The sequence below is a fragment of the Aspergillus vadensis genome (genome assembly GCF_003184925.1).
Source record: "Aspergillus vadensis CBS 113365 unplaced genomic scaffold BO88scaffold_3, whole genome shotgun sequence".
Lineage (NCBI taxonomy): Eukaryota > Fungi > Ascomycota > Eurotiomycetes > Eurotiales > Aspergillaceae > Aspergillus > Aspergillus vadensis.
Window position 1 is genome coordinate 975,194 of NW_020292041.1, and position 25,171 is coordinate 1,000,364.

The window sequence follows — 25,171 nt, forward strand, 5'->3', positions numbered from 1 at the left end:
GTGTGACTTTCAATCGTGCGTCTGCATTCATGCGTGGAGCTATGCAATCACAAAGCTGATGCAGTTCTGCTCCCAAATGCAAATAAGTGTAGGTTTCCGAAGAATAATTGATTGACCTGCAGAGATTGCTTTCTGTTCGACTGAGGTGCCGTGTCATACGGCCACTTAGTGAGATGGCCAAACTACGGTCGAATGGCGTTCGGAGTAGCGAAACCTCCTTTTTGATAGCCCTTCACGGTTCAATGTCTAGTGTATCAGCTGTACAAATGGTAAATAAAAGTCCAAACATTTGATATTATTTACATCAGTTCATGAAACTAACACGACTTGTGTTCAACTACACTAGGGGTCGGTCCTCGTAGTTGTTCGCTAATTCTTACCTCTCGACAAAAAGTGACATTGTAATGAATGTAAGTTGGAAGATTGAGCTATATTGACACTGATTCTTGACTAGAGATTTTTTCGTTATTCTCGCTCAGACTCAATGGAGAATTGCGTCTCGCTACCATCAATTCAATGATGACACATCCCACAGCGCTCTCAGTTACAACATCAAAGGTTTCATCTACTGCCACCCAGTTTGTCCCCACCCGAACAGCTAAAGCCATCCAGACAACTCTCATTGTCGGAGGTATAGCTTGGCTCATATAGCCTATTCTCGCCACGCCGTGGCTGAATGAAACCATATTTGTCGCCAAATACGTGAGTCTCCAAGCAAATGAAGGTTTGGCGATAGTCAGAATCGCGCATGATTGTTCGAAGCTGTGAGCTGATGTTGCAAATCTGTGTTCCCGGTTAATTAAATAGAGATGCATTATGTCCGAGTCTTCAGGCCGAGAGCATCGGTTAAATGCATGAATACAAATAGTCTGCAGACGCACCCCGCACTTGACGCAACTCATGGTTCAGCGCTTTTAGTAATCATAGCCGGAGCTGAAAATCATGATGTTGCTTCACCTCATGGCATACGCTGCACTCAGCAGTGTAGTAACCGCTGCATCCCTACAGCCACGGCTGCAAGATGGCTTAGCATTAACACCACAAATGGGGTAGGCCGAGCACGCCTTGTCCATGTACAGGACTAATACCATTGGCCAGATGGAACACATACAATCACTACTCGTGCTCCCCAAACGAGGCCATCGTTCGGTCCAATGCACAAGCATTGGTTGACCTAGGCTTATCATCACTTGGATATCGGTATGTCACGACAGACTGCGGTTGGACGGTCGCAGACCGACTGCCTGACGGATCCTTGACATGGAATGAAACCCTGTTCCCTCAAGGATTTCCTGCTATGGGTGACTTCCTCCATGACTTGGGCCTCTTATTCGGAGTGTACCAAGATTCTGGAATTCTATTATGTGGAAGTCCGCCGAACGAGACAGGAAGCCTGTGTATGCCAACCAGCATGGCCAACTTCGAGAGCGAATTGCTAATCGAGCACCGTAGATCACGAAGCTCAAGATGCCAGGACATTTGCCTCGTGGAATGTTGACTCTCTCAAATGTATGTCTATAGTATTCTGTTTGAGTCCACTTTCTGACCGGGTTATCTAGACGACAACTGCTACTCTGACGCCGCAACTAACTACCCCAACGTTAATTACGCCCCCAGCACCTCTCCGGAACCCAGATTTGCCAACATGTCTCATGCATTATCGCAGCAAAATCGAACCATTCTATTCCAGATCTGCGAATGGGGGATTAGCTTCCCCGCAGGTTGGGCCCCTGCTCTCGGCCATTCTTGGCGGATTGGCAACGACATCATCCCTGCCTGGCGGACCATTTACCGCATAATAAACCAGGCAGCTCCACAAACGGATTTTGCTGGTCCAGGGCAATGGCCCGACCTCGACATGCTCGAAGTGGGGAATAATATATTTTCTCTCCCGGAGGAACAGACCCATTTCTCTCTCTGGGCCATTCTCAAGAGCCCGCTGATTATCGGCGCTGCACTGAAGGACGAGCTCACTGCTATCAATGACGCGTCACTAGCAGTCCTCAAACAGAAGGACGTGATAGCATTCAATCAGGATGCACTAGGGAAAAGTGCGAGTCTACGCCGGCGCTGGACCGAAGAGGGTTATGAGGTATGGAGTGGGCCGCTATCGAATGGACGGACAGTCGCTGCAGTCATCAATTGGCGCAACGAAAGCAGGGACCTGACTCTGGATTTGCCGGACATTGGGCTCCAACATGCAGGAACCGTGAAGAACATTTGGGACGGCACTACTGCGCAGGATGTGCTCACTTCGTACACGGCGACAGTAGCCGGCCATGGCACGATGCTGCTCGAACTTCAGAATACAACTGCGGTCGGAGTGTATCCACAAGGAATTTTTGGGGAGTCTTCTGGGTATGTTCATCCTCTTATCCCAACATGTAAGTTTCTGACTTGTTAGGCAAACTACAACCTTCGAAAACATTTACGCCGTGACAACCAGTACCAAGTACACAATTAGCGTCTACTTCTCGCAGCCAGCTTCTTCAACAGAAACCATCACCATCGGATCAAATGCCAATCAGAGTATAATATCCGCACAGGTCCCCGCATCATCGACGCTAGTCTCCGCAAACATCCCACTTACTGCCGGCTCCTCCAACACAGTCACCATCAACACCTCCATACCTATTGACGCCATTCACATCACTGCTCCAAATGGAACATACTACCCATGCACGAACTTTACCCTCGCCGGGTCTACCACACTGACTACCTGTAGGAGCGGTTATTGTCAGCCGGTTGGCTCAAAAATCGGCTACATCAGTCCCAGTGGCACAGCCAAAGCAACGATTTCCGCAACTACGAGTGGGAGCAAGTATCTGGAGATTGACTGGATTAACAACGAGATTGCCTTCGACTCGTCCTGGGGCTGGGGATCCAACTCTCGGAACTTGACCGTGACGGTAAACAGCGAGGATCCGGTGCGGATTGAAGTGCCGCTGAGCGGAAGACATAGCGAGCTGTTCGGTCCGGGGTTGGGATGGTGGGATACTGCAACTTTAGGACTACTGACTAGTGGCTGGAAGGAAGGGTTAAACGAGGTCGTAGTTGGGAATGTGGGGGGTGATGAAGGATTTCAATCTTACGGGGCCGATTTTGTGGGAATCCGGGTGTTGGATTAGAAGGGATGGGAGAGTACAGTAGCAACCGTAGAGCATTTTGTCCATCACAAACCCTTGCAGATTAAAAGGAAGAAAGAAGAAGCTTCTGGCTATCGTGCCATTTCTTTATGTCACCTGATCGTGGGCACGGGATGCGCGAGTTCGGGGAAGAGCGGGACACAACCAGCTTCTCTTCCCATCCTTTTTCCTCTCTCTCTCTCTCTTCCATCTATCTACCAACTATTCTTCTCCCCCGGGAAATTTCCAGTCGGAACCGGATCCATTCGTCGACCCCCACGAGGGAAGATACATATTCCGAGTAGTCTTCAACTCCCCTTAAATGAGTTAGTCATTCATTTGTCATGTCATGTGGCATGTTTGTCTCCCCAGTCCCCACCCTACTTCTCGTGCCCGGGGAGAATGACATCGTTCTGGGGAAGTGTGAGACGCGAATAAGGTTCCGCAGTTATTAAGAAGACCATGGCACAAACGGCCTAACCACAACTAGCTTCACTTGGCGTTCCTGCGAGCCCAACATGATGGTAGTATCTGCCGAAATTCTGCCGGCATCGTCGTCACGTTTTCCCGTTCTGGGGTGCAGAACGCGGAGGTCTCGCTTATTCCGAGTGTGGAGTCCCCGCAATTCAACGCTTCATACTCATGGCACCGACTTCGTGGAGCCGAACAGGGGACCGAAGTCGGCCACGCGACTTGTTCACCATACGAGCTATCACGGATGTCGCTCACTGTGCAACATCTAATTGGCTATGATTCCGAGATTGACCCGGAACCCTATGCCATTCATTCTTCCGGCTTCTTGTGCGGTCCATGCCGCCGTCATTCTGCCTCAGTCATTGCCGAGAATTCACGAAGCCTTGGCCGGATTTGTGGATGGAATGGGGTTGGCTCATAGTTGACTTTGGAGCGGACAATCAAATGTTGGGATCCTGCGCCGTGGGTATATAAGGACCCAGATATTCGCCTAGGATGTCTCTTAACTCGCCATCAAGGAAATCCTCCGCAGCAACTCTGAGAAGATGAAGGTGTCGCTCACCCTCTATGCGGCTGCGCTGCAGCTGGCAGATGCCGCTGTAGTCCAGAAGCGAACAGTTGATGTTGCTGAGCTAGAGCACTACTGGTCCTATGGACGCTCAGAACCTGTCTATCCCACCCGTAAGTCATCCTGACCTGCTAGTCATGATCAAATCTAATCCAGCCATTAGCCGAAACCAGTGGATCGGGTGATTGGGAAGAGGCGTTCACTAAAGCCAAGTCTCTCGTGGCCCAGATGACCGACGATGAGAAGAATAACATCACCTATGGTTATACGTCTACGACAAACGGTTGCTCTGGAATGTCTGGTGGTGTCCCCCGACTGGGGTACCCAGGGATGTGTCTTCAAGATGCAGCGAGCGGTGTGCGGGGAACTGACATGGTCAACGCTTACGCCTCGGGTCTCCATATCGGGGCTTCGTGGAACCGTGACCTCGCCTATGAGCACGCACATTATATGGGTGCAGAGTTCAAGCGCAAGGGAGCGAATGTTGCTCTTGGACCCGTCGTAGGCCCGTTGGGCCGCATGGCGCGAGGTGGTCGCAATTGGGAAGGATACAGTAATGACCCCTACCTCTCTGGCTCCCTCGTTCAGAACACCATCCGTGGTCTTCAGGAGTCTGTCATTGCCTGCGTCAAGCATTTCATCGGAAATGAGCAGGAGACGAACCGCAACACGCCCCAACTACTGGAAGACAGCTATAACCAGTCTGTCTCCTCCAATATCGATGACAAAACTATCCACGAGCTTTACTTGTGGCCCTTCCAGGATGCAGTCAAAGCTGGTGCAGGTGCAGTCATGTGCAGCTACAATCGGATCAATAACAGCTATGGATGTCAAAACAGCAAGAACTTGAATGGTCTGCTGAAGGGTGAATTGGGATTCCAAGGGTTTGTCGTCTCTGACTGGAATGCCCAGCAGTCGGGTATTGCCAGTGCAGCGGCAGGTCTCGATATGGTCATGCCTGACTCCGTCTATTGGGAAAATGGTAATCTATCGTTGGCTGTCCGTAATGGATCGCTCTCGTCTACGCGTCTCGATGACATGGCAACCCGCATCGTCGCTTCATGGTACAAGTATGCAGAGCTAGAGGACCCCGGCTTTGGTATGCCCATAAGCCTCCTGGAACCCCATGTGCCAGTTGATGCTCGCGACCCTGCCTCCAAGGCCACCATTCTCCAGGAGGCTATCGAAGGTCACGTCCTTGTCAAAAATACTGACAACGCCTTGCCTCTGAAGGAACCGAAGTTCCTCTCGCTTTTCGGATATGATGCCATCGCCGCGCAACGCAATACCATGGATGACCTTTCCTGGAGTTTCTGGACCATGGGCCTCGACAACACTCTAAGTTATCCTAACGGCACCGCCGTGGACCCCTCTCACCTTAAATACATGTTCCTTTCTAGCACCAATCCCTCTGAGAATGGCCCTGGTGTGTCCTTGAATGGTACCATGATCTCCGGGGGCGGCTCCGGCTCCAGCACTCCATCCTACATCGACGCTCCCTTCGATGCCTTCCAACGTCAAGCTTATGAAGACAACACTTTCCTCGCCTGGGATTTTGCCTCCCAGTCTCCAATTGTAAACCCGGCTAGTGAAGCGTGTCTTGTCTTCATTAACGAAGCCGCAGCTGAAGGTTGGGACCGTCCGTACGTGGCCGACCCCTACTCCGACACTCTGGTCGAGAACGTCGCCTCCCAATGCAACAACACGATGGTGATCATCCACAACGCCGGTATCCGTCTCGTCGACCGTTGGATCGACAACCCTAACATCACTGCCGTCATCTACGGCCATCTCCCCGGTCAAGACAGCGGTCGCGCCCTCGTCGAGATCATGTACGGCAAACAATCCCCTTCTGGCCGTCTACCCTACACCGTCGCCAAGAACGCCTCTGAATACGGTGCTCTCCTGAGCCCTGTCGTTCCTTCCGGAACTAAGGACTTGTACTACCCGCAGGACAACTTCACCGAGGGTGTCTATATCGACTACAAGGCCTTCGAGCAGAAGAACATCACCCCTCGCTATGAATTCGGCTACGGTCTCACCTACTCCACCTTCGATTACTCGGGTCTCAAGATCTCCATTCACACCGGTGTGAACACTGACTACCTACCCCCCAACTCTACCATCGAGGAAGGCGGTGTTCCCGCCCTCTGGGATGTTGTGGCTACGATTACCTGCTCAGTCACCAACACTGGATCTGTTGCTGCGGCTGAAGTCGCTCAGCTCTATCTGGGTATCCCCGGTGGCCCAGCGAAGGTCCTCCGTGGTTTCGAGAAGAAGCTTATCCAGCCGGGCCATCACACGAAGGTCCAATTTGATCTGACGAGACGTGATCTCAGTTCATGGGATGTAGTGAACCAAGCTTGGGGTTTGCAGAAGGGTGATTATTCGGTTTATGTGGGGAAGAGTGTGCTTGATACCCAGTTGACGGGGACGTTGACTATTTAATGAGCTCACGAGCTTTGACTGTTACGATTAGATGTATAGAAATTCACTTTGAATGATTTGTTAAACTTTTGGTCTAGTCTATATGGGGTATCTTTCGTCATGATTCTAGTTCTAAGGGTATGCTTGGGGGGATATGTTCATATCAAGACATAAATATCTGAGCACTTATGATACTCCTGACTCACACAAATCCCACAAGTACGTACCTGGGGTCATGCACCTTCGATACGATTGCGGTTGGCACAACTCCCTCAGTGCCGCATTACTGGGCAGTTCAGTGTTTTGTCCCTCGCGTACGGCACTTCTTGTCATGATTGATCAGAGAGTGACGAGGTGTTCACAGGGTGTACTGATAATGCCTATTCCCGATAGTGATGTCGACAACACTGAACTCTGCGGCAGAGTAGAGATAGACCTGATCCCGATGCCCATATTACTGGCAATCAAAGAGCCTTGGCAGATGGACGAGTTGGTAGAGCCTCTGCACCACTCGCCATGTTACCTGCGAGGGCAGCAAGCAAGTTGAAACGCTCTTCAATATGGAGCTACCACTCAACGAGCGATCAAGCAGGCTGAACTCCCTCGTACCCCGAGAGATTCTCATAGTACCTCTTATCCAGACCAGCCTGTAACCTGGCCTCTGTATTGAACGGTTCTCTCAACGGCCCGCGGAAGTATTTTTGTACATTTCCCCGGAATACCTTCACGGGATCCGTTTCCTCCTGGGCACAGATCCAGGTCAACCAGCGATGGCCCGTCGTGACATGGGTGATCTCATCATTGTGGATAATCTTCAACGTGTCAACGCTATCTCCATCTCCGGCCTTGCGAAACTTGTCAATCGTCACTGGATTCACATCCAATCCGCGCGCCTCATGCACCAACGCAATGATGCTGATCCGGGCGCGCAGATCATGGGCAGTCACGGTCGCAGAGTCCCATAGTCCATGGTGGACCGGAAGGGCACCGAAATACGAGCCAAGTTCCTCGAGTCTTGTCCGGAGGAGAGAGAAATGCTTCGCCTCATCATTAGCGACCTTTAACCAGTCGTGGAAGAACGCCCGAGGAAGACCCAGCGCATCCGGCGAGTCTGTTTGGAACTTCGCGAACCGCACACAGATATCGACCGCAAGATCGATCGCCCATTGTTCGATGTTCGCCAGCGCATGCAGCATGTTGATCCTGCTCTTCTGCGTACCACCTCTACCCGGCTTCGGAACTGCCTGCCGATTCACATCCTTGACGCCATCCCTAGGCGGTAAATCAGGAAGGTCAACACCGTCCCTAGTCCCGATAACCATAGGCTTATCCGTTCCCTCCCGTTCCGTAAACAACTTGAACAAATGCGCCGTCAACTCGATCTTATGTTCCGGGTTCGAAGTGTTCAAGATATGCGCACACCATTCACACACCGTCGCATTATCATCCAGATACCGGATCGGCGCAGCTTCAGTCTCATCCTCACCACCAGCTCCATTCGTCGCCGTCGCACCATTCACACCCTTGACACTCTTCTTCAACTTCATCTGCTCACTCACAGCCTCCAGCTTCGCCAACTCCACTCCCTCCCCCAGTTTCTCAGACGTATATTCAACAACCACCATATCCTCATCGCTCACATCAACAGGGAACGTGCACGCCTTGATCCCCACACTCGACTCTCCCGTCTCAACATTGAAATCATACGCATGCCACGGACAAGACACGATATACGCCGAATCTTCAATGTCGATGGAGGAATCTTTCATCGGGCCGCCGGCATGCGGACACTCCGCTTCCATGGCGTAGTAGGACCAGCCGTTGGCGTCATTGCGCGCTCGAGGTTTGTCTTTGGTTTTCGGGGTCTCGATCGTGGGGAGGCGGAAGAGGACGAGGCGTTTGCCGTCGGAGAGGTGTAGGACGTAGCGGGTTTGAGTTAGGGAGGAGAGCGGGGCAAGGCGGACACGCGCCATGGTGGGATATGCCGGTCTGTACAAACAATGAAAGAAATTCGTTATCGTCAGGGGTGTTGGTCGAGTGCAATAATTATTTCTTGGGGTTGGAGGAGCGGCCATTTTTTGAGGTCACGTGTGGGTTCTGGATAAGGGTGGGGCACTACCCGTAATGTGGGAGGCGATCGGTCGGTCGGACATGTGCCTGAATGAGAGAGCGCGTTACTCCGACTTCATTCAGAGGGCCAAAATTCAGTTTGGTATGAAGGTTGCGAATACTATCCTCTCATCATTAGATGCCTGTTGAGGTGTAACCTATGTATGATCGATTGGTTAAAATCAGATACGTATGTGGAGTAGAGAAAAAAAGAAATCATGTTTGTGCGTTAACTGGGAGTCGAACCCAGAGCTCAACCTCACAAGAGGAGTGGAAGGGTTGAATGTTACCGCTACACCATTAACGCTTGTTGTTGAAGGTTTGGGTAGTATCATTCAATATATTGAGCATAAGTAATTTCAGCTTGATTCTATTGCAAGAATCAGTAGTCAGCTCTTTGCTATATTTCCTGTAAACAAATGCGGAATTTGATTCATCTTGCAATTATCATGGTCAGGTATATTATCTCTTTCTTTCAAGTAGTCGGAGTTCTAGTCCCGCTTGTTCCTGCTGTTGTTTGACGCCTTCAAGATCGACCTTCGACTGGAATATTTTTTATATAGTACCTGACTATCTCATCCAGCGGTATCCCATCAGCTCATTGAAATAGTATCCTAATCCGTCCGAGTGCTATGTATCGGGTAGTAATCTCATCTCAAACTGTCCAGCAACTGCTTAACATGTGACAAGTTGGCGCCGGACTCTGTCCTACGATGCTTGTCCTGTCTACATCAACTCCAGTTACGGGATAATCCGGTTGGAAATGCTCTACGTTATTCGGTCTGTGTTCTCCTCTTGCCCGACTTGCGGGTCTATGGCCCACCCGAACGAGACCACATCTGGTCTAATAGCCAACGAGTGGCTACGCATCATTCTTCCATCGTATCAGTTTGGCGCGCTGCTGAGACCAATGTTCGCGCATGGATACCACACCCCGCAGGGCAGTGCTAGACCCAACAACAACTAGCAGGGATCAGAGATAGCCCACTGCGAGGCTCGCTCGGCAGGTGCCTACAGCCTTGCATATCCTTGCAGTGAATGGCCTGGCAGTGAATACTATATATTGGTTGCCATCCTGTACCCCGCCATCACTGATACGCGCCTATCTGCCCTTTCAACTTCTTCCTCCCTCTTCCTCCCAGCTCTTCTGATCACTCTCCCACATACGTCCTGGTTACACCATCACGATGGCAGTTCCACAGAAACTCCTGTCTTGGTAAGTGGCTAATCCCGATATTCCTGACCAGGTTTGGTTGCACCCTGTCAAGGACACGTCTAATAACGTTATCTCCTCAGGTACACTGGCCTGTACTCCCGTACCGTCGACCTCGTTGGCGACTATGCAGGCAGTGAGCTCTTCATCATCGAAGGAGACTCACTTCTCTTGCACTGCTTCGCCGACGACCAGCTTGATTTTTCCAATGGCTTTCAGCTGCTTCATGCCACTTACATCGTGGAGCGGCTGCTAGCACAGCTTCGACAACGAAACTGCAATTTTCACGTTGTCTTCTTCGCGGAAAACTCGATGGCATCTATTCCACCACATGCCGATGAGTCGTCGTTGCCGAAGTACCGTCTAGCTCGTGAAGCCATTTTACAGCATCTTCAACAGAATGCCCCTAAGGCTTTCCCGTCCATGCAAGTGAGATGCTTTGATACATACAACTGCTCTGGTTTTGAGGAATATCTTACTTCGGAGGGGGTCTATTTTATCATGTGTCATGATGGTGCCTTTTCAAGTCCTAGCGGGCATGACGGAGCATTTGGTGGAGCTCTAGAAGACCCTGAGAAAGTGCTGTCAGAAGATAGCTCAGACAGTGGCTGTGATGAAACTTTTGATAGCGCTCTTCCCTCGTTTTGGACGAACAGACTTACGCTCAGGTCGATGATACACTGGTTTGTCGCACATGGCTTCAATATCTCATTGTTGAACAGCTTGGAGTGTCGTGATACCAAGGTGAGCTCAGCGACTTTATCTGAATTAGACCACACCTAACCCTGAATAGGTGTTTACTATGGTTCTAGAGGGCTCTGCAGAACGGGCACGGAATCTTTTCTGCGTAGATTCTGTCAGCCTGAACATTGCGGAGGATACGGAATCATCTGGCTCTGACACAGAAGAGGTGGAATCTGAAACCAATCTAGTGCATTACCACGTCGAAGCTAGCCCCAGTGCCCAAAAGCCTTCTCCCACTAGCTCTTTCTCAGTGGAGCCTACGCTACGCAATTTCCCGCGTATCTTGGACGCCACTGATCACACTCTCACTCAGCGAGAGTGGGCCACAGTTCTAACAGCAAGTGTCCTGCTAACTTCTGACTGCCGCGAAGAGAATGAGATGTTGGGGCTACGTGCTCTGTTACTGCACACCATCATTCTGAGTGAGTGCAAACTTGAAAACCGCGTGTATGATCCCAAGTACTGTCTCCCCGGTGAGTTGTTGCTAGTAAGATATGTTGAAGTATCTCGAAGTGTCATCACATCACAGTTGTGGCATGATGCTATGAGGCTTAAACCTATAAGCTGTGATGTGGCGGACCTGATTGATGGGCGGTTGTTCCTTGAGCTGATGCAATTGCAAATAATCTGTCTGTCTGATCTTGAATGCCCCTTCAGCCAATTGATCGTGGATAGGTTTTCGGTGCTTGCTTCACTAGTGAAAGGCCTATGTGGTGTCGATATTGCTAGCTTCCAAGTGAGCGACAAGACTAGCGGTAGGAAAGCAAGCAGCAAGAAGAAAACTAGGAATTCAGGCAGTGGCCAAGTTAATAGCCGGACAAAGGCAACTGCCGTGCTCCCTTTCAACAACCCCGACTTTGACCGCCATCTCAAGCCGATATCACTTGCCATTGACAAATCTGCTGCTGGGAAGGAGCTTGCAGTGTCGCGAATTTTTGAGGAAATCAGCCACTGGCATAATCATCGCAGACCGCTAGATCAGCGGAATGCAATTCCTCTTACGAAGTGGCTTCTTCGCCGTAATCAGAAGTTCATGGCTGAAACTGAGAAATATGCTGCCAGTCTCACAGATGCGGAACCAGAGTCCATTTTTGTAAAGGCTAAGGCAGACCTCAAGGTCTTGCCAAAGAAAAATCCGGCTTCTGAAGCTATGGAGAGAGACAGGACCTCTCGATCCACGAAGAATGGCCCAAAACAGACTAGACAACCAAAGACCAGCGCGTCTGCGTCGGTTAAAGCAGAGGCAGAACTTCATTTCCAGGAACAGCGGGACAAAAACCTTGAAAGACAATTAGAAGCATGGAAACATAAACGCCATGGTATCGAACATGCCGACAATCTGGTCCAGAGATATCAAGATGCTTCCGAGTATCTCCACAGCTTAAAGAAAAAGGGAGACTGTCTGATAGAGCTAGAAATACTCGCTTATCTCATAATGACCCTAGTGCAGCTGTGGAAAACCAAGTGCGAAACAGAGAAGAACAAGCCTATGGGGATAGTGGCACTCATATGGTTCCTAATTCTCAAGATCTCAAAGGCGAAGCAAGGCATTACGGTTGGCATTCGTTGTTTTGTTGAAGAAACTATCAAAGCGCTCAATCTTCCACGTATTGACATCCCCTGTCACAGTTCAGGAAAAGCTACATCCTCATTCACACCAACATTTTCACAGCACGCCAATTTGCAAACGGGCTTGACACCAGTTGAGTTTCAGCTTGTTCATGCGGGTCCATACTTCGATCGAAATATGGAATCGGCACCAGACCCCCGTGTTCATGATTTTGAGCCTGATCGGTGGCAGAGAGAGATCTTGGACCAAATCGACGCTAAAGCGAGTCTTTTTGTTGTCGCTCCAACAAGTGCAGGGAAGACTTTCATATCGTAAGTGTCATATGGCAGCCTATAACAAAGTGTGCTTCAAATTTCTGACTGTAGAATAGATTCTATGCTATGAAACAGGTCCTCGAGAGCAGTGACGATGGGGTCTTGGTGTACGTTGCCCCGACTAAAGCACTTGTCAATCAGATCGCCGCCGAGGTCCAAGCAAAATTCAGTAAGAGCTACAAATACGCTGGAAAGTCTGTCTGGGCTATTCATACACGTGATTACCGCATCAACAACCCAACTAGCTGTCAGATCTTAATCACAGTACCACACATCCTTCAGATTATGCTTCTTGCTCCGTCAAACGCGAGATCGTGGGCGTCTCGCATTCAGCGTATCATTTTCGATGAAATTCACTGCATTGGTCAATCAGATGATGGAGTGGTATGGGAGCAATTGCTTCTCCTTGCACCTTGCCCTATCATTGCACTTTCCGCGACGGTCGGTAATCCCGAAGAATTCAGCAACTGGCTGAGGTTGACTCAGAATGCAAATGGCCATGAACTGAAAATGATTGAGCACAAAACGAGATGGTCGGACCTAAGAAAGTTTGAATACAGACCTCCATCTACTTTCGTCTTTAACGGGCTATCAAATGTCACTCATATAGCTGCACTCGGCCTCGATGCTTGTCCAAACATGTCCTTTATACATCCTGTGACAAGCCTGACCAACCGATCTCGTGGAATCCCGGACGATCTCACTCTGGAGCCGCGTGATTGTTGGACACTTTGGAAGGCCATGGACAAGTACAAAACAGCAGAATATCCCCTTGATAAAGCGTTGGATCCGTCAAACGCACTGCCAGGTGTCATATCCAAAGCCAACATATTGGAGTGGGAGGCCAAGCTGAAGCTGGTACTGAAACATTGGATGAACATCTCAGACTCTCCATTCGATGATGTCGTGAGGGAACTCTCACGAGGAAGCTATGTAAACACGAACAATAACGTGCAGGTATCGTCTGGCGAACTCGGCCAGTCAGATGAGCCCCGCGCAGTGGATAACAGACTTCTCAGTACAACACTGCCCCTGATCTGTTCTCTCCATAACCAAGACGCCCTACCAGCTATTTTCTTCAACTATGATCGAAGTGAGTGTGAGAGGATGTGTCAGCATATTCTTGATGAACTGGAACAATCCGAGGCCCGGTGGAAGTCTTCAAGTACAAGCTGGGCGAACAAGATTAGTGAGTGGGAAAGGTGGAAGAAGTCGGAAGAAAAGCGCTCCAAACAAAAACAACCTGTCAAAGGGAAAATTCGATCTGGAGACAGAGATGAAAAAATGTCCAGAGCAGAACAGATGCGTGAGACTGCGTCTGCAGAGTCGAGTTGGCACGCATTATTTGACCCAGAAGAGCCAATATCGAGGTTTTCCCTAGCTGATGAGAAGAAGCTGGCGGGTTCTGAGTTTGAGGAACATGCTCAAGAACTGCGGAAACGGCAGGTCTCTCCTCGGTTGATTGATGCTATGAAGCGTGGGATCGGTGTCCATCACGCTGGTATGAATCGCAAGTACCGACAGGTTTGTGAGATGCTCTTCCGCAGGGGCTACCTCCGGGTTGTCATCGCCACAGGTACATTGGCTCTTGGTATCAATATGCCATGCAAAACCGTCGTCTTCGCCGGTGATTCTATCTATTTAACGGCGCTTGGATTTCGGCAAGCAGCTGGTCGAGCTGGACGCCGAGGCTTCGACTTCCTAGGCAACGTGGTCTTTCAGTGTATTCCGGATTCCAAGATTCACCGTCTACTCAGCTCGAAGCTTCCAAGCTTGAATGGCCATTTTCCTTTGTCTACCACTCTAGTACTACGACTTTTCATTCTGCTCCAGAAGTCTAATCGGTCTCAGTTTGCCGTCAAAGCCATCAACTCTATCCTTTCATGCCCACGGATTTACCTTGGGGGCCCGGAGGCCAAACATACTGTTCTCCATCACCTGCGGTTCTCGATCGAATACCTCCGTCGCAATCAGCTCCTCGACGCTAGCGGTCTTCCCCTCAATTTTTCGGGTACCATATCGCATCTGTACTACACCGAGAATTCGAGCTTTGCATTCCATGCGCTCCTCAACGGTGGATATTTTCATCGACTGTGCAAGAATATCGGCAAGAGACCCAAAGAAACTGTTCTCACATTGATGCTTGTTATGTCGCACTTATTCGGTCGCAAGTATCTACCTCCAGTTGCCCTTGAGAACCTCCGAACCTCTGAGAAGAAATCCCCATCTGTTGTGATTCTTCCAAGTCTTCCGAAGAAGGCAGCTAGTATCTTGCGCAGTCATAACGAGAAGACTCAAGATATTTACACATCTTATGTGACCACCTTTGTTGAGCAGCACATCATAGATCCAGGCTGTTTCCTCCCGCTGACAGGAATGAAGTGTGGTGGCGACAAATCTCCGGAGGGAATCAGCCACGCACTGGCCGTTACTCCTTCGACCCGAGTCACGTCGTCGTTTGCCGCACTGTCAGGTCATGGCGATAAATGGCGGAGCATATCTGACCTCTGTAAAAAGGTCCGCAGCGGTGTCTGGCTAGAACAAGCAGTGGTGCCGTATGTGGGGCTTTACCCGGAAGAGGGCAAACTTCCACTCAATGCGTATCTTTATGATTTCTTCAAACACGGAAATGTGAAGGCATTGGAGAAGGGAAATATGATCCGCAGGGGTGATATCTGGTTTCTCCTGAACGACTTTTCCCTGGTCCTTGCCACCATTGTCACTGATTTCGAGAACTATCTCAAGCTGTCCCCAAACATTGACTTGGACTTGTTGGATGTAGCTGGTAGTGGTGATGTGCACGAGATCGACTTGGATGATAATGCTCATGGTGCAAACGATCCCCTACCAGGGACAGCCGCGAAATCAGCCAATTTACCCCAAGTCCGGATGCAAGCCTCAACCAAGCCTCCGCTCACTTCGGCATCCGCCAATTCAAAGAAAGCGAAGGTAGCAGACAGCTGGGAAGATGAGTTGAGTGACGATGAAGAAAGTGAGAATAAGGTACCCGAGAGAAAAGAAAATGCGAAGGCGACTAACAATCCCACTTCCTCCGCTTTACCGAGTGATACCGAGAAGGGATTTTTGCAAGTCTTGAGGGCGTTCAGAATGCTTCAAGCTGAGTTCAATGAGAAGTTCAAGGCCATGTGGGCATAAACAGCGGGTAGGTTTGGGGGCATACTAGGAAGGGCTGGGCTAGACTGTTGCAGGATCTGTGTGATTTACCGTTCATTTATCATGTCTTTAGTGCGACGAGTCTGTATAGTCGGTAAGATGAAGAATTTCTCTTAGTTAGACTACAGCAGATACAGAAAACAAATCAACAAAACATTATCATATTATCCGACACCGACTAAATACAAAATTACCAGTAAATCCAACCTTATCCCATCCATCCAGATATACCAGCATAGCAGGTACTTAAATTGCAATACGGTCTGCAGAGAGTAGCTAATCACACAAATTATTAGTCCTCGCTCTCAACATACCACTCAGATAGCCGTGAAATATCACTCACCTCAGATTAACCACCTAAGCCTTGAAGTGGATACCAGCACCGGCACCGAGACCAGCGTTGGCAGCGACCTCAGCAGCGGCGTTAGCGGCAGCGTTGGCACCGAAACCGATCTCGAAGGGAGCCGGGGCGGGAGCAGGGTTGGCGGCAACGAAGGAGGCCAGGAAGGCAGTGGCGAAAGCGGTGATGAGAGTGAACTGCATTTTGACTGAGTAGATTAAGATTCTGTGAGCTTAGTGTTAGATGTCTGTGCGATTTCTGAATGAATATTGAGGAGGTAAAAGCGAGGTGCGTACCCTAACGAGGGAATATGAATAGAACGAACGAAATATGGATGGATGGATGAAGGAAGGATTGCTTGCTTGCTTGAGATGCTGGATGAAGAAAAGAGGATTTAGGCAGGAATTGAAGAAGATTATATACCTTTTTTGTCCCTCCTCGCTTGAAGGCGTGAGAATTCAGTTCACAGTATAAGTTAGTAGTATGTAGAAGGGTACTAGGTAGGGGTCAGGGGTGTGCGTGCGTCTGAGATCTGATACCGCGGACTGGAGCTTATGATTCAACATCCGGAAAGGATCGACTTACTTCTCGATCTGAATGTCGGGAAACGTGATCGGAGGACAGTCCTAGTCTATACTGTGGTAAACAGAAGGGGGTGGGTGGTCGGGTGATCTGCTTGGGTCGAACCGTTCGACTCAATTTTGAGGTTCCGAGGTACCTACCCTAAGATCATAATTAGACCGGGCTTGGCCTGATTTGTCTTGCCTTTGCATTTCGGAGATTCATCCATATCTAAACTAACTGACTAGACATCTAGAGTAATAATTGCGAGCGAGACTGAAAAAGAAGAAGAAGCAAAACTCATGAACGGGTGTTCTTATCTCGCTTTCTATCTGTAACCTCCGTCGGAGCATGATGGAGTGGTCGGTTCTCTTCCGAGGGTTCCAGCCAGACTTGGATGCGACGCCGGTGTCGATCTTGCGGCTGGGATGAAACGCTTCCGCAATTCTATTTTTACTCTGCTTCATTGGAACTGCTTCTGCTCCTATCAAGTGATTTTTGGGTTTATGCATCAACGTTATGCATGCATGCCTGCGTTGTGTTGTGCCGAGGTTGTTTCCAGACAGATGCTTGGTCCATCGCTGGGATTGTAGCCTTCCTGGCGGATAGAAGTGATCGTCAGTTGCTGCTGTCACTTAATTACAGAGGGTTTGGCTAATGCATGGAATCGCTGATTTTGATGTTTTCTTGATATTTTGCTATTGACGCCTTTGGGGGTGTTGCATGTGCTAACAATATGCGCTTCGGGCAAACCGCCTATCGAGCCGTGCTCAAAGGTTTCAGACAGAGACACATGAAAGTATTAGTACTAATTATATACTATCCGCCGGTATGGAGAACTGTTTCCAGCGCCATGCATCGGTGGATCAATACAGGAGCTGAGACCTCCAGCCTCCTGACGGGTGGGTTAGTGAGTGCATCTAGTTTGGTCGGACTACGCACAGCGCGGGTCATAGATATGTCAAAACTGGGTAACTATCTCCGACTGCTCTCACTGCATCTGTGGTATGGCTATATCCAACTACGGAGTACAGTGTAGAACATTTGGTTTGATTGCAGGAAAATCGATCGGGGATAGTAGATTAGTAATCACAGGCCAGCACGATCTGCAATCAGCGGCAACCGAAAATGAAACGACATCCATGACCTCTTGCATTCCGTGGGGTCAGTATGGCTAGCAGTGGGTCAGATGCAGCTTTTGCGTACCATGAGCCGAGCATCTCGACTCTTCTCAATCAGGCTGGACTTTTAGTGGTCTTGAACCTCATCAATGTCTGCCTCGATAAGCTACTGTACTGTGGACTGATCGGTCAACTGTTCATCGGTATCCTCTGGGGTACTCCCGGGGCAAAATGGCTGGATACGGAGACTGAAAGAGTGATCCAGCAATTGGGCTATGTTGGGCTTATCATGCTGGTGTATGAAGGTAAGTCTTATTGGTCCAGGGGAATGATTCATGACTCACTTAAGTAGGTGGCTTATCAACCTCAATCAAATCCATGAGAGCCAACCTCGTCATTTCGCTATGTGTTGCCCTCACTGGGATCGGGGTTCCCATGGCCTTATCGTTCATCTTGGTGAAGCTGGTCTCCGCCAGCCCCCTTCAGGCCTTCGCTGCAGGCGCGTCTCTCAGCGCAACCAGTCTTGGCACCACTTTCACCATACTATCAACAACTAATCTAATCCCTACACGTCTTGGTACTGTCACTACAAGTGCCGCTATGCTAGACGATGTTGTTGGTCTTGTCATGGTTCAAATCATCTCAAACCTTGGTGGTAGTGCTTCGTCGTTCAATGCTGTTACTGTGGTCCGACCCTTATTCGTCTCTATCGGCTTTGGATTAGGTGTCTTCATCCTATGCGCATTCTGTCTGAAGCCGATCCTGCAAAAGGCTCTCACTATGAGAGGTAATCTGCCGCAATTTATGGGATCTATGCAATTTGCTTTCCTTGCGCAGACATCTATGCTGGTAGGGCTTATTGCGGGCGCTACCTATGCAGGGACCTCCAGCCTATTCGCTGCGTATCTTGCGGGTGTGATTATTTCTTGGTTTGATGGATTGGCTGCTGATAGCCATATTCCGAACACTAACACGGATTGCAATAATCCACAGTCAGGATCTGGCGTGCTAGGTGAGCGGACTACTTCTGAACAGCCTACACCTCAGGATCGTTCGAACAGCAATACTCCAGGCACGCCGCGGGAACCTTCATACAATCCACATGAAAAGATTCCGACCGGTATAGAAGTGTATGACAAGTACTATAAAGAGCCCGTGAATCGAATTTTGATTCCATTGTTCTTCGTAAGTCTTATCCCTGGTGGCCAAATTCTACCTCTAACATGTACAGGCCTCCATCGGCTTTGCTATACCTATCACTAAGATGTTCCGCGGAGACGTTGTATGGCGCGGTGTCATTCATGCCATCCTCATGATGCTCGGAAAGATGGTCACTGGTCTATGGCTCGTTCGTTTCTCGCTACCTTCGACAAAAACTCTGCTGTTTGCTCTTAGGAAACCGTTCTCTTGGGCTCTCTTCTCCTGCACTTCTCGTAAAAGCGAGGACAAGAAAAAGAAGAAATCAAAGGAGAAGGATACTCGCCCTAGACGCCAGTCTGCAGTTCGTACAGAACAGTCTGATCAAACTGCAGATACTAGAATCTCGGCCGAACACAGGGGAAACCCCCAAAATCCTAACCGCAATGAGCCTGTATCTGAAACAGAACCTCAAACCACCTCATCCAATCTCAGCAGTACCATGTCCCTCCCTCCCAAACCGAGATCGCTCTATCCCCCGTTTATCCTCGGGCTGGCAATGGTTGCCAGAGGTGAAGTTGGGTATCTCATTGCTTCTCTCGCGGAGAGCCAGGGGATGTTCTCCAGTGGATCTAATGGCGAGATCTCGGAGATATATCTGGTAGTTATTTGGGCCATTTCGATCTGCACACTGGTGGGACCTATATGTGTTGGGACTCTAGTCAAACGAGTGAAGAAGCTGCAACAGGTTCGGGGATCTTTAGGCGCGGATCCTTTGGGGGTTTGGGGAATCTAACGCTAGGAAAAGAAATTCAAAATTCAAAAAGCATGGAGAGATATGATTGAACTGGTGTAGTCTATGCGGGCGTAGTGTGTCTGATTAGGGTGATTCTTTGCGTTTGTCACGTGTTAATCGCTATTTCTTCGCTGTTTGTCTTTCTCAACAAACCCACTTAATCATCCTACTACTGCTGGTCCATATCACGACTAAAGCTTAAAAAAATACGTATTATATGATACTAGAGTTGCATCTCACCCTAAACTCATTCCTTTATGATTGAAGGTCCCATCACATTCTCCACTTCCAGGTGCTGTCAGAAGCGGAAGCCATCTTCACATGCCTTCATATCTTAAGCAAAACGTGGCTTGATTCCAATTCAGAAACACTGTAAGATGATGTATTATGATGTCAGCCCACAAGGGCTTGGAAAGCCTCCATGATCTCGCGGGCCGAATTAAAGTTAACCTCACTTGAGCTACAGAAACTCCAGACCCTCCGACAGAACTGATCCATGGATGTTTCCAGCCCAGGCAGGTTGATAAACCCCACGTGCCCGGCTGACTGGTATCCATCTTCTCTCATATCGATCTGCTCGAGTCTTGCTGTCACTTCAGACACCATTGACTTCCTTCCTGAAAATGCCATATCCAAACGAGTGATTGGGGATGGAAGCTTGAGGGAGTGTCTGGAACTCAAGGAAAGACATAAGTAAGCATGTTAGCACGATGTCCACTCTCCAACCACCTTCTCATCTTCATGACCTATGCAGTCCACTAACACGCTCATATATTCTTGCAGGACCTACCCCTTGTGACACCTTGTTGGGATGATATGGCTGCCTCCAATACGGCCGCGTTCCCCAACTACAATGTTGACCTTTCTCATGTGGAGGATCCGAACGAGCGTCGCCGTTTAGCCCTCGCGCGCATCGATGACGCTCCGTTCGGATGGCGTCACGCTCGCGCGGTTGTTGTGGCAGGAGTGGGCTTCTTCACCGACTCCTACGATATCTTCGCCATTAACCTCTGCTCAAGCATGCTGGGTGTTGTCTTCTGGGAACACGCGACCAGCCGCCCTGGCAAGATCCCATACAGCTCGGACACTGCCATCAAGGTCTCCACCTCGGCTGGTACCGTCATCGGCCAGTTGTTCTTTGGATGGTTGGCAGATATTGTCGGTCGCAAGCGCATGTACGGGATTGAGCTGATCATTATCATATTGGCTACATTGGCACAGTGCTTGTCCTCAAATTCTCCTGCAGTGTCTATCACAGGCCTTTTGGTATTCTGGCGTACAGTCATGGGTATCGGTAATGGTGGTGACTATCCATTGTCATCAATCATTACTTCGGAGTATGTCCTTACTCTGTACAACTGTACTCAGCTAACCGATTAGGTTCGCAAATACAAAGCATAGAGGGGCCATGATGGGAGCGGTCTTTGCCATGCAAGGCTTTGGACAGTTTGCTGCTGCCATTGTCGCTCTGATTGTGACGGTGGGTTTTAGAGGCTCCCTGGAATCTGCAGCCTCCGTGAGTACATGCAGTGGAGTCTGTCAGCTGGCCGTGGATAAAATGTGGCGGGTCGTCATTGGGTTCGGAGCGGTTCCGGCTTGTCTTGCGCTTTATTATCGTTTAACCATCCCTGAAACCCCGCGCTACACCTTTGATGTTGCCAGAGATTTACTCAAAGCGGATGAAGATGTTGAAGCTTACATTCTGGGGAAACACGAAGGTCATCCTGACGAGGTCAAACGGGTAGCTGTGCTTCAAAGCGCCGATGTCAGACTCGTGACTCCAAAAGCAAGCTGGTCCGACTTTCGTTCACACTTTACAACATGGAAGCATGGCAAGGTATTGCTCGGCACTGCCGGATCGTGGTTCTTCCTTGATGTTGGTAAGTATACTCTCCTTTGACTGTAACGAGCTGACTTTATAGCTTTCTACGGGCTTGGTCTCAACAATTCCATAATATTGACGGCCATCGGCTGGAACGGTGGAAGTACTGTGTATGAGTACTTCTACCGCAACGCTGTGGGCAACCTGATCTTAATCTGTGCTGGAGCCATTCCAGGCTACTGGGTGACGGTTGCAACGGTCGACCGGCTTGGCCGCAAGCCAATCCAAATTACCGGATTTGTGATATTGACCATCATATTTATCATCATCGGGTTCGCGTATGAGCCGCTGAAGAGGTCCGACAACGGATTATTGGCATTATACGTGGTGGCGCAGTTCTTCTTCAACTTTGGGCCGAACGCCACCACGTTCATTGTGCCAGGGGAGTGCTTCCCTACGCGGTATCGGTCAACCTCGCATGGGATCAGTGCTGCTTCTGGAAAAATCGGTGCCATCATTGCGCAGTGTGTATTCGGGCCGCTGGCGCATCGGGGAGCGAAGGGAGGCGTTAACTCATCTGATACCCCGTGGCTCAATCATATAATGCAAATATTTGCGCTATTCATGTTGTGTGGGGGCTTAACCTCGCTGCTTATTCCAGAGACGAAGCGTCTGACTCTGGAGTATCTGTCCGGCGAAGAACCTACACCCACACCCATGGTCACAGCTTCAGGACAGGAGCAGGGGCCGAAGCGGGAAAGAACGTAGAGGAACGGTAATTAGGATGCGTGCAGGTAGTTCCGCAGCATAATAGCTAGCTAGATAGGGAACAAGAGGTCCAACAGGCAATCACCAGCACGGTAGCATTTTGGACAAGAGTATACGATAAAAAGTTTGCAATATGAATTTTTCCGGAGAAGTAAACTGCGAAGCATTAGCTTAGTTCTTTTAAAATCAAATGCGATCAATGTTTGCAATGTACACTAAATCAGTAACACTGCAAAAGCAGCGTAGATAGCATTATGGAACCTGCGTCAGTATGTTTTCACTCACCACATCCCACCTGTATACTTCTCTCGCCTCACCAACCACCTCCCAAAACAACCTCCCTTATCCCAACACCTACGCCCTCAAGCCAAATCCACACACACAACCAAGATGCCTAGCACCACAACCAACCCCCTCACAACCTCCACCACCACCACCGAAGCCGACCAAATCGCCTCCCTGCACCTCATAGCAGACAGCATCGCCCAACAACGCCAACTCGCCGCCCGGTCCATGCTCACCCACCCGGCCATGCTCTCCTGCCTTACCTTCTTCCTCATCATAACCTACTTCTTCACTCGCGCACTCAGCACCACCTCATCCTCCGAAGGAGACGATACCTGGCCTTACCTTCTACTCATCACCTGGCCCGCCTGCATCATGGTGTATCTCCTCGCCGCGGCGCACACAACACACCCATACCTAGAGAAAGCAGGCCGTACGGGGACCTGGGTGTGGTTGTGGAGGGGAGGGACGAGGTATAAGCATCGGCGGAGAGAGCGATCACCTTCACCATCTCGACCTGCGTCGTCGTCGTTATCTTCTACATCTAAAGTGGGAGATGATACCCGCGTGCAGAAATATCACCACAAGGCAGAAAGACACGAAGAAGACGAGAAGGAAGAAGATATAATACTCGTAACGAAATACCATGACCGGGTGATCGGCACGCTCGTCCTGCGGATCATACACACTGAGGAGGAACTCTGGGGCCATGTGCGGGATGCGGTGGTACGTGAACAGCTTTATCAGCAGCGGAATGCTCCTTCACCTCCAGCAACAGGGTTCTGCCAGCCAGTTGTCGGCGTCATTCGAGCATGGACTGTGCAGCAACATCTTAGGGGAATCGGAGTGGGGAGGAGTCTATTGGAGAATGCGGTTCGGATTTGTCGGGAGCGGGGGATCAACGGCCCTGTGTTTTCGGATTGTCATGCGAATGAGGTGCTCGGGTTGCCGGTGGTCTGTAATGGGGAGGTTGTGAGGAGGGAGAGGTGGGCGAGGGAGGTGTTGGAGAGGGTGAAGAGGGAGGTTAATGATGCAGTGTAGTGTAGTGTTTAAGGGGTGATGGTGCAGGTACCGATGGGGGATGTGATGTGTGTAGTGCAGTGCAGTGCAGATGCATTACACCGTACGGGGTACTTTGCATTCAACCATGGATATGACGTGAAAGTCAGAGACATGGATGGATGGATGGATGGATGGATGGAATGAATGGAATGGAATGGAATGGATGATGAATAGATCCATAGCATAATACTAAAATTAACCCATCATCAGCTACACTACAGAGTACATTCATGCCACTTAGTACAATACCCTCACTCAAGAAAAGTACTTTACAGTAAGTAACAACTGAAACATCCCCAATCAAACCAAAGCACCTCGCCCCAAAAAAACAACAACAAATCAATGCAATAATATTCATATTAATGAATGCAAGCATCCAATAACCCCATCCCACAAAAAAAAACCTACCCTGAACCACGTCACCTGATGGATGAAGGCCAGCTCGGATCCCCCTACGTGGATTGAACTTTCCCCCCGATCTGGTAATCCTGGGGTGCGATCCCGCGTTTCGTCTGTTGTGATTGGCTACACCTGAAACCTGCATTGCCTGATGGCCCCGTATTCTAGTCAGTTACGGCTGGTATTGCCATGTATTGCCACTGATAAATATAGGGTCTGGTGGGTCTGCCAAGGGTCTTGGTGGATCGGCTGCCTTGGGCTGGCTTGGTTTGGCTTGGGGTCTCCTGTTTGGGATTGTAGCTGTTTGGAAAATCCGGAGGTGAGATATTTATTTACTTATTTATAATTAGTACCTTTGTTCTCGCATTTTCTTTCTTTCGCCTTTTCTTTCTCTTCCTCACCTACCTACATCCTACCTACGCAAACAACACTCGTTTCGTTGTTATCCACATCCACATCTACAACCACACACTCGTTCCACATACTACACATTCTCTCTACTACCAAATCACACCCTCTCCGAGGAGCCAAAAAAAGAAATCAAAATGTCCACCACAACCGCCACAGCCACCACCACCGCCAGCACATGCACCTCCACGGGCAACCTATACGTCCTCCCCGTGCAAGACGCAGCATGCGCGCTCCCCAACACCAACAACGCGAGCGCCATCATGGACAAGTGCTGTTCCCCCGCCAGCCCAACCAAATACGACAACGACTGCGGAATCTACTGTCTGGCACAGGGGCAGGACGTCAAGGAGCTTCTCTCCTGCATCCAGTCCAACGGGGCCGTCGAGGACCCCTTCTGCTCCGGTAACTTGACTGCGACGGCGACGGCGAGCGTGACGGGCACGAAGGCTACGGGGTCTTCTACGAAGACGGGGACGAGTACGGGAAGTGCGACGAGTGAGACGGGGTCGTCGGGGGCTGTGCCGATGAAGCAGGTTGGGGTTAGTAAGGTTGGATTGGGCATGTTGGGGATGGTTTTGTGTGGGGCTGTTTTGGGAGGTTTTTAATTCATGGATTTATTGATGGGTTAATGGGTATGAATATGGGTTGGGGGATGGTTTCGGGTTGAATGTATTCTATTTCGATTCGATGCGATTCGGTTCCATGATTGTAATGTTACTTATTTATTATCGAATTAATTACTATCTTTCTG

The 25,171-nt window shown here is 49.7% G+C and overlaps 7 protein-coding genes and 1 non-coding gene across 8 annotated transcripts; 6 read left to right on the forward strand and 2 right to left on the reverse strand.

Moving 5' to 3' along the window:
- Nucleotides 1–945: 945 nt before the first annotated feature.
- Nucleotides 946–3,128, forward strand: BO88DRAFT_422543 (alpha-galactosidase D; the record flags this gene model as incomplete). Its single annotated transcript, XM_025708581.1, has 5 exons — nucleotides 946–1,049; nucleotides 1,099–1,397; nucleotides 1,453–1,509; nucleotides 1,560–2,358; nucleotides 2,405–3,128. The coding sequence occupies 5 exons, from the start codon at nucleotides 946–948 to the stop codon at nucleotides 3,126–3,128; spliced, it is 1,983 nt and encodes a 660-aa protein (XP_025566592.1).
- A 986-nt stretch (nucleotides 3,129–4,114) lies between these two features.
- On the forward strand, nucleotides 4,115–6,779 carry BO88DRAFT_401885 (beta-glucosidase). Its single transcript, XM_025705953.1, has 2 exons — nucleotides 4,115–4,280; nucleotides 4,331–6,779. The coding sequence occupies exons 1-2, from the start codon at nucleotides 4,145–4,147 to the stop codon at nucleotides 6,613–6,615; spliced, it is 2,421 nt and encodes an 806-aa protein (XP_025566593.1). The 5' UTR covers nucleotides 4,115–4,144; the 3' UTR covers nucleotides 6,616–6,779.
- A 399-nt stretch (nucleotides 6,780–7,178) lies between these two features.
- Nucleotides 7,179–8,567, reverse strand: BO88DRAFT_332386 (Rieske [2Fe-2S] domain protein; the record flags this gene model as incomplete). Its single annotated transcript, XM_025702721.1, has 1 exon — nucleotides 7,179–8,567. The coding sequence occupies one exon, from the start codon at nucleotides 8,565–8,567 to the stop codon at nucleotides 7,179–7,181; it is 1,389 nt and encodes a 462-aa protein (XP_025566594.1).
- A 361-nt stretch (nucleotides 8,568–8,928) lies between these two features.
- Nucleotides 8,929–9,010, reverse strand: BO88DRAFT_t49. The gene has a single exon. It is a non-coding gene; the product is annotated as a tRNA-Gly (tRNA).
- Nucleotides 9,011–9,890: 880 nt separating this feature from the next.
- BO88DRAFT_473536 (putative DEAD/DEAH box helicase) lies at nucleotides 9,891–15,700 on the forward strand (the record flags this gene model as incomplete). The annotated part of the gene is made up of 5 exons (XM_025711778.1): nucleotides 9,891–9,919; nucleotides 10,000–10,660; nucleotides 10,710–12,541; nucleotides 12,601–13,733; nucleotides 13,797–15,700. 5 exons carry the CDS (start codon nucleotides 9,891–9,893, stop codon nucleotides 15,698–15,700), a joined length of 5,559 nt encoding a protein of 1,852 aa, XP_025566595.1.
- A 2,089-nt stretch (nucleotides 15,701–17,789) lies between these two features.
- BO88DRAFT_422547 (phosphate:H+ symporter) lies at nucleotides 17,790–22,263 on the forward strand (the record flags this gene model as incomplete). Its single annotated transcript, XM_025708582.1, has 7 exons — nucleotides 17,790–18,045; nucleotides 18,093–18,925; nucleotides 18,972–19,538; nucleotides 20,457–21,010; nucleotides 21,054–21,233; nucleotides 21,336–21,553; nucleotides 21,596–22,263. The coding sequence occupies 7 exons, from the start codon at nucleotides 17,790–17,792 to the stop codon at nucleotides 22,261–22,263; spliced, it is 3,276 nt and encodes a 1,091-aa protein (XP_025566596.1).
- A 195-nt stretch (nucleotides 22,264–22,458) lies between these two features.
- BO88DRAFT_170219 (uncharacterized protein) lies at nucleotides 22,459–23,819 on the forward strand. The gene has a single exon (XM_025701653.1). The coding sequence runs from the start codon at nucleotides 22,654–22,656 to the stop codon at nucleotides 23,587–23,589; it is 936 nt and encodes a 311-aa protein (XP_025566597.1). The 5' UTR covers nucleotides 22,459–22,653; the 3' UTR covers nucleotides 23,590–23,819.
- A 413-nt stretch (nucleotides 23,820–24,232) lies between these two features.
- Nucleotides 24,233–25,171, forward strand: BO88DRAFT_401891 (uncharacterized protein). Its single transcript, XM_025705954.1, has one exon. It carries the CDS (start codon nucleotides 24,555–24,557, stop codon nucleotides 25,023–25,025), a length of 471 nt encoding a protein of 156 aa, XP_025566598.1. The 5' UTR covers nucleotides 24,233–24,554; the 3' UTR covers nucleotides 25,026–25,171.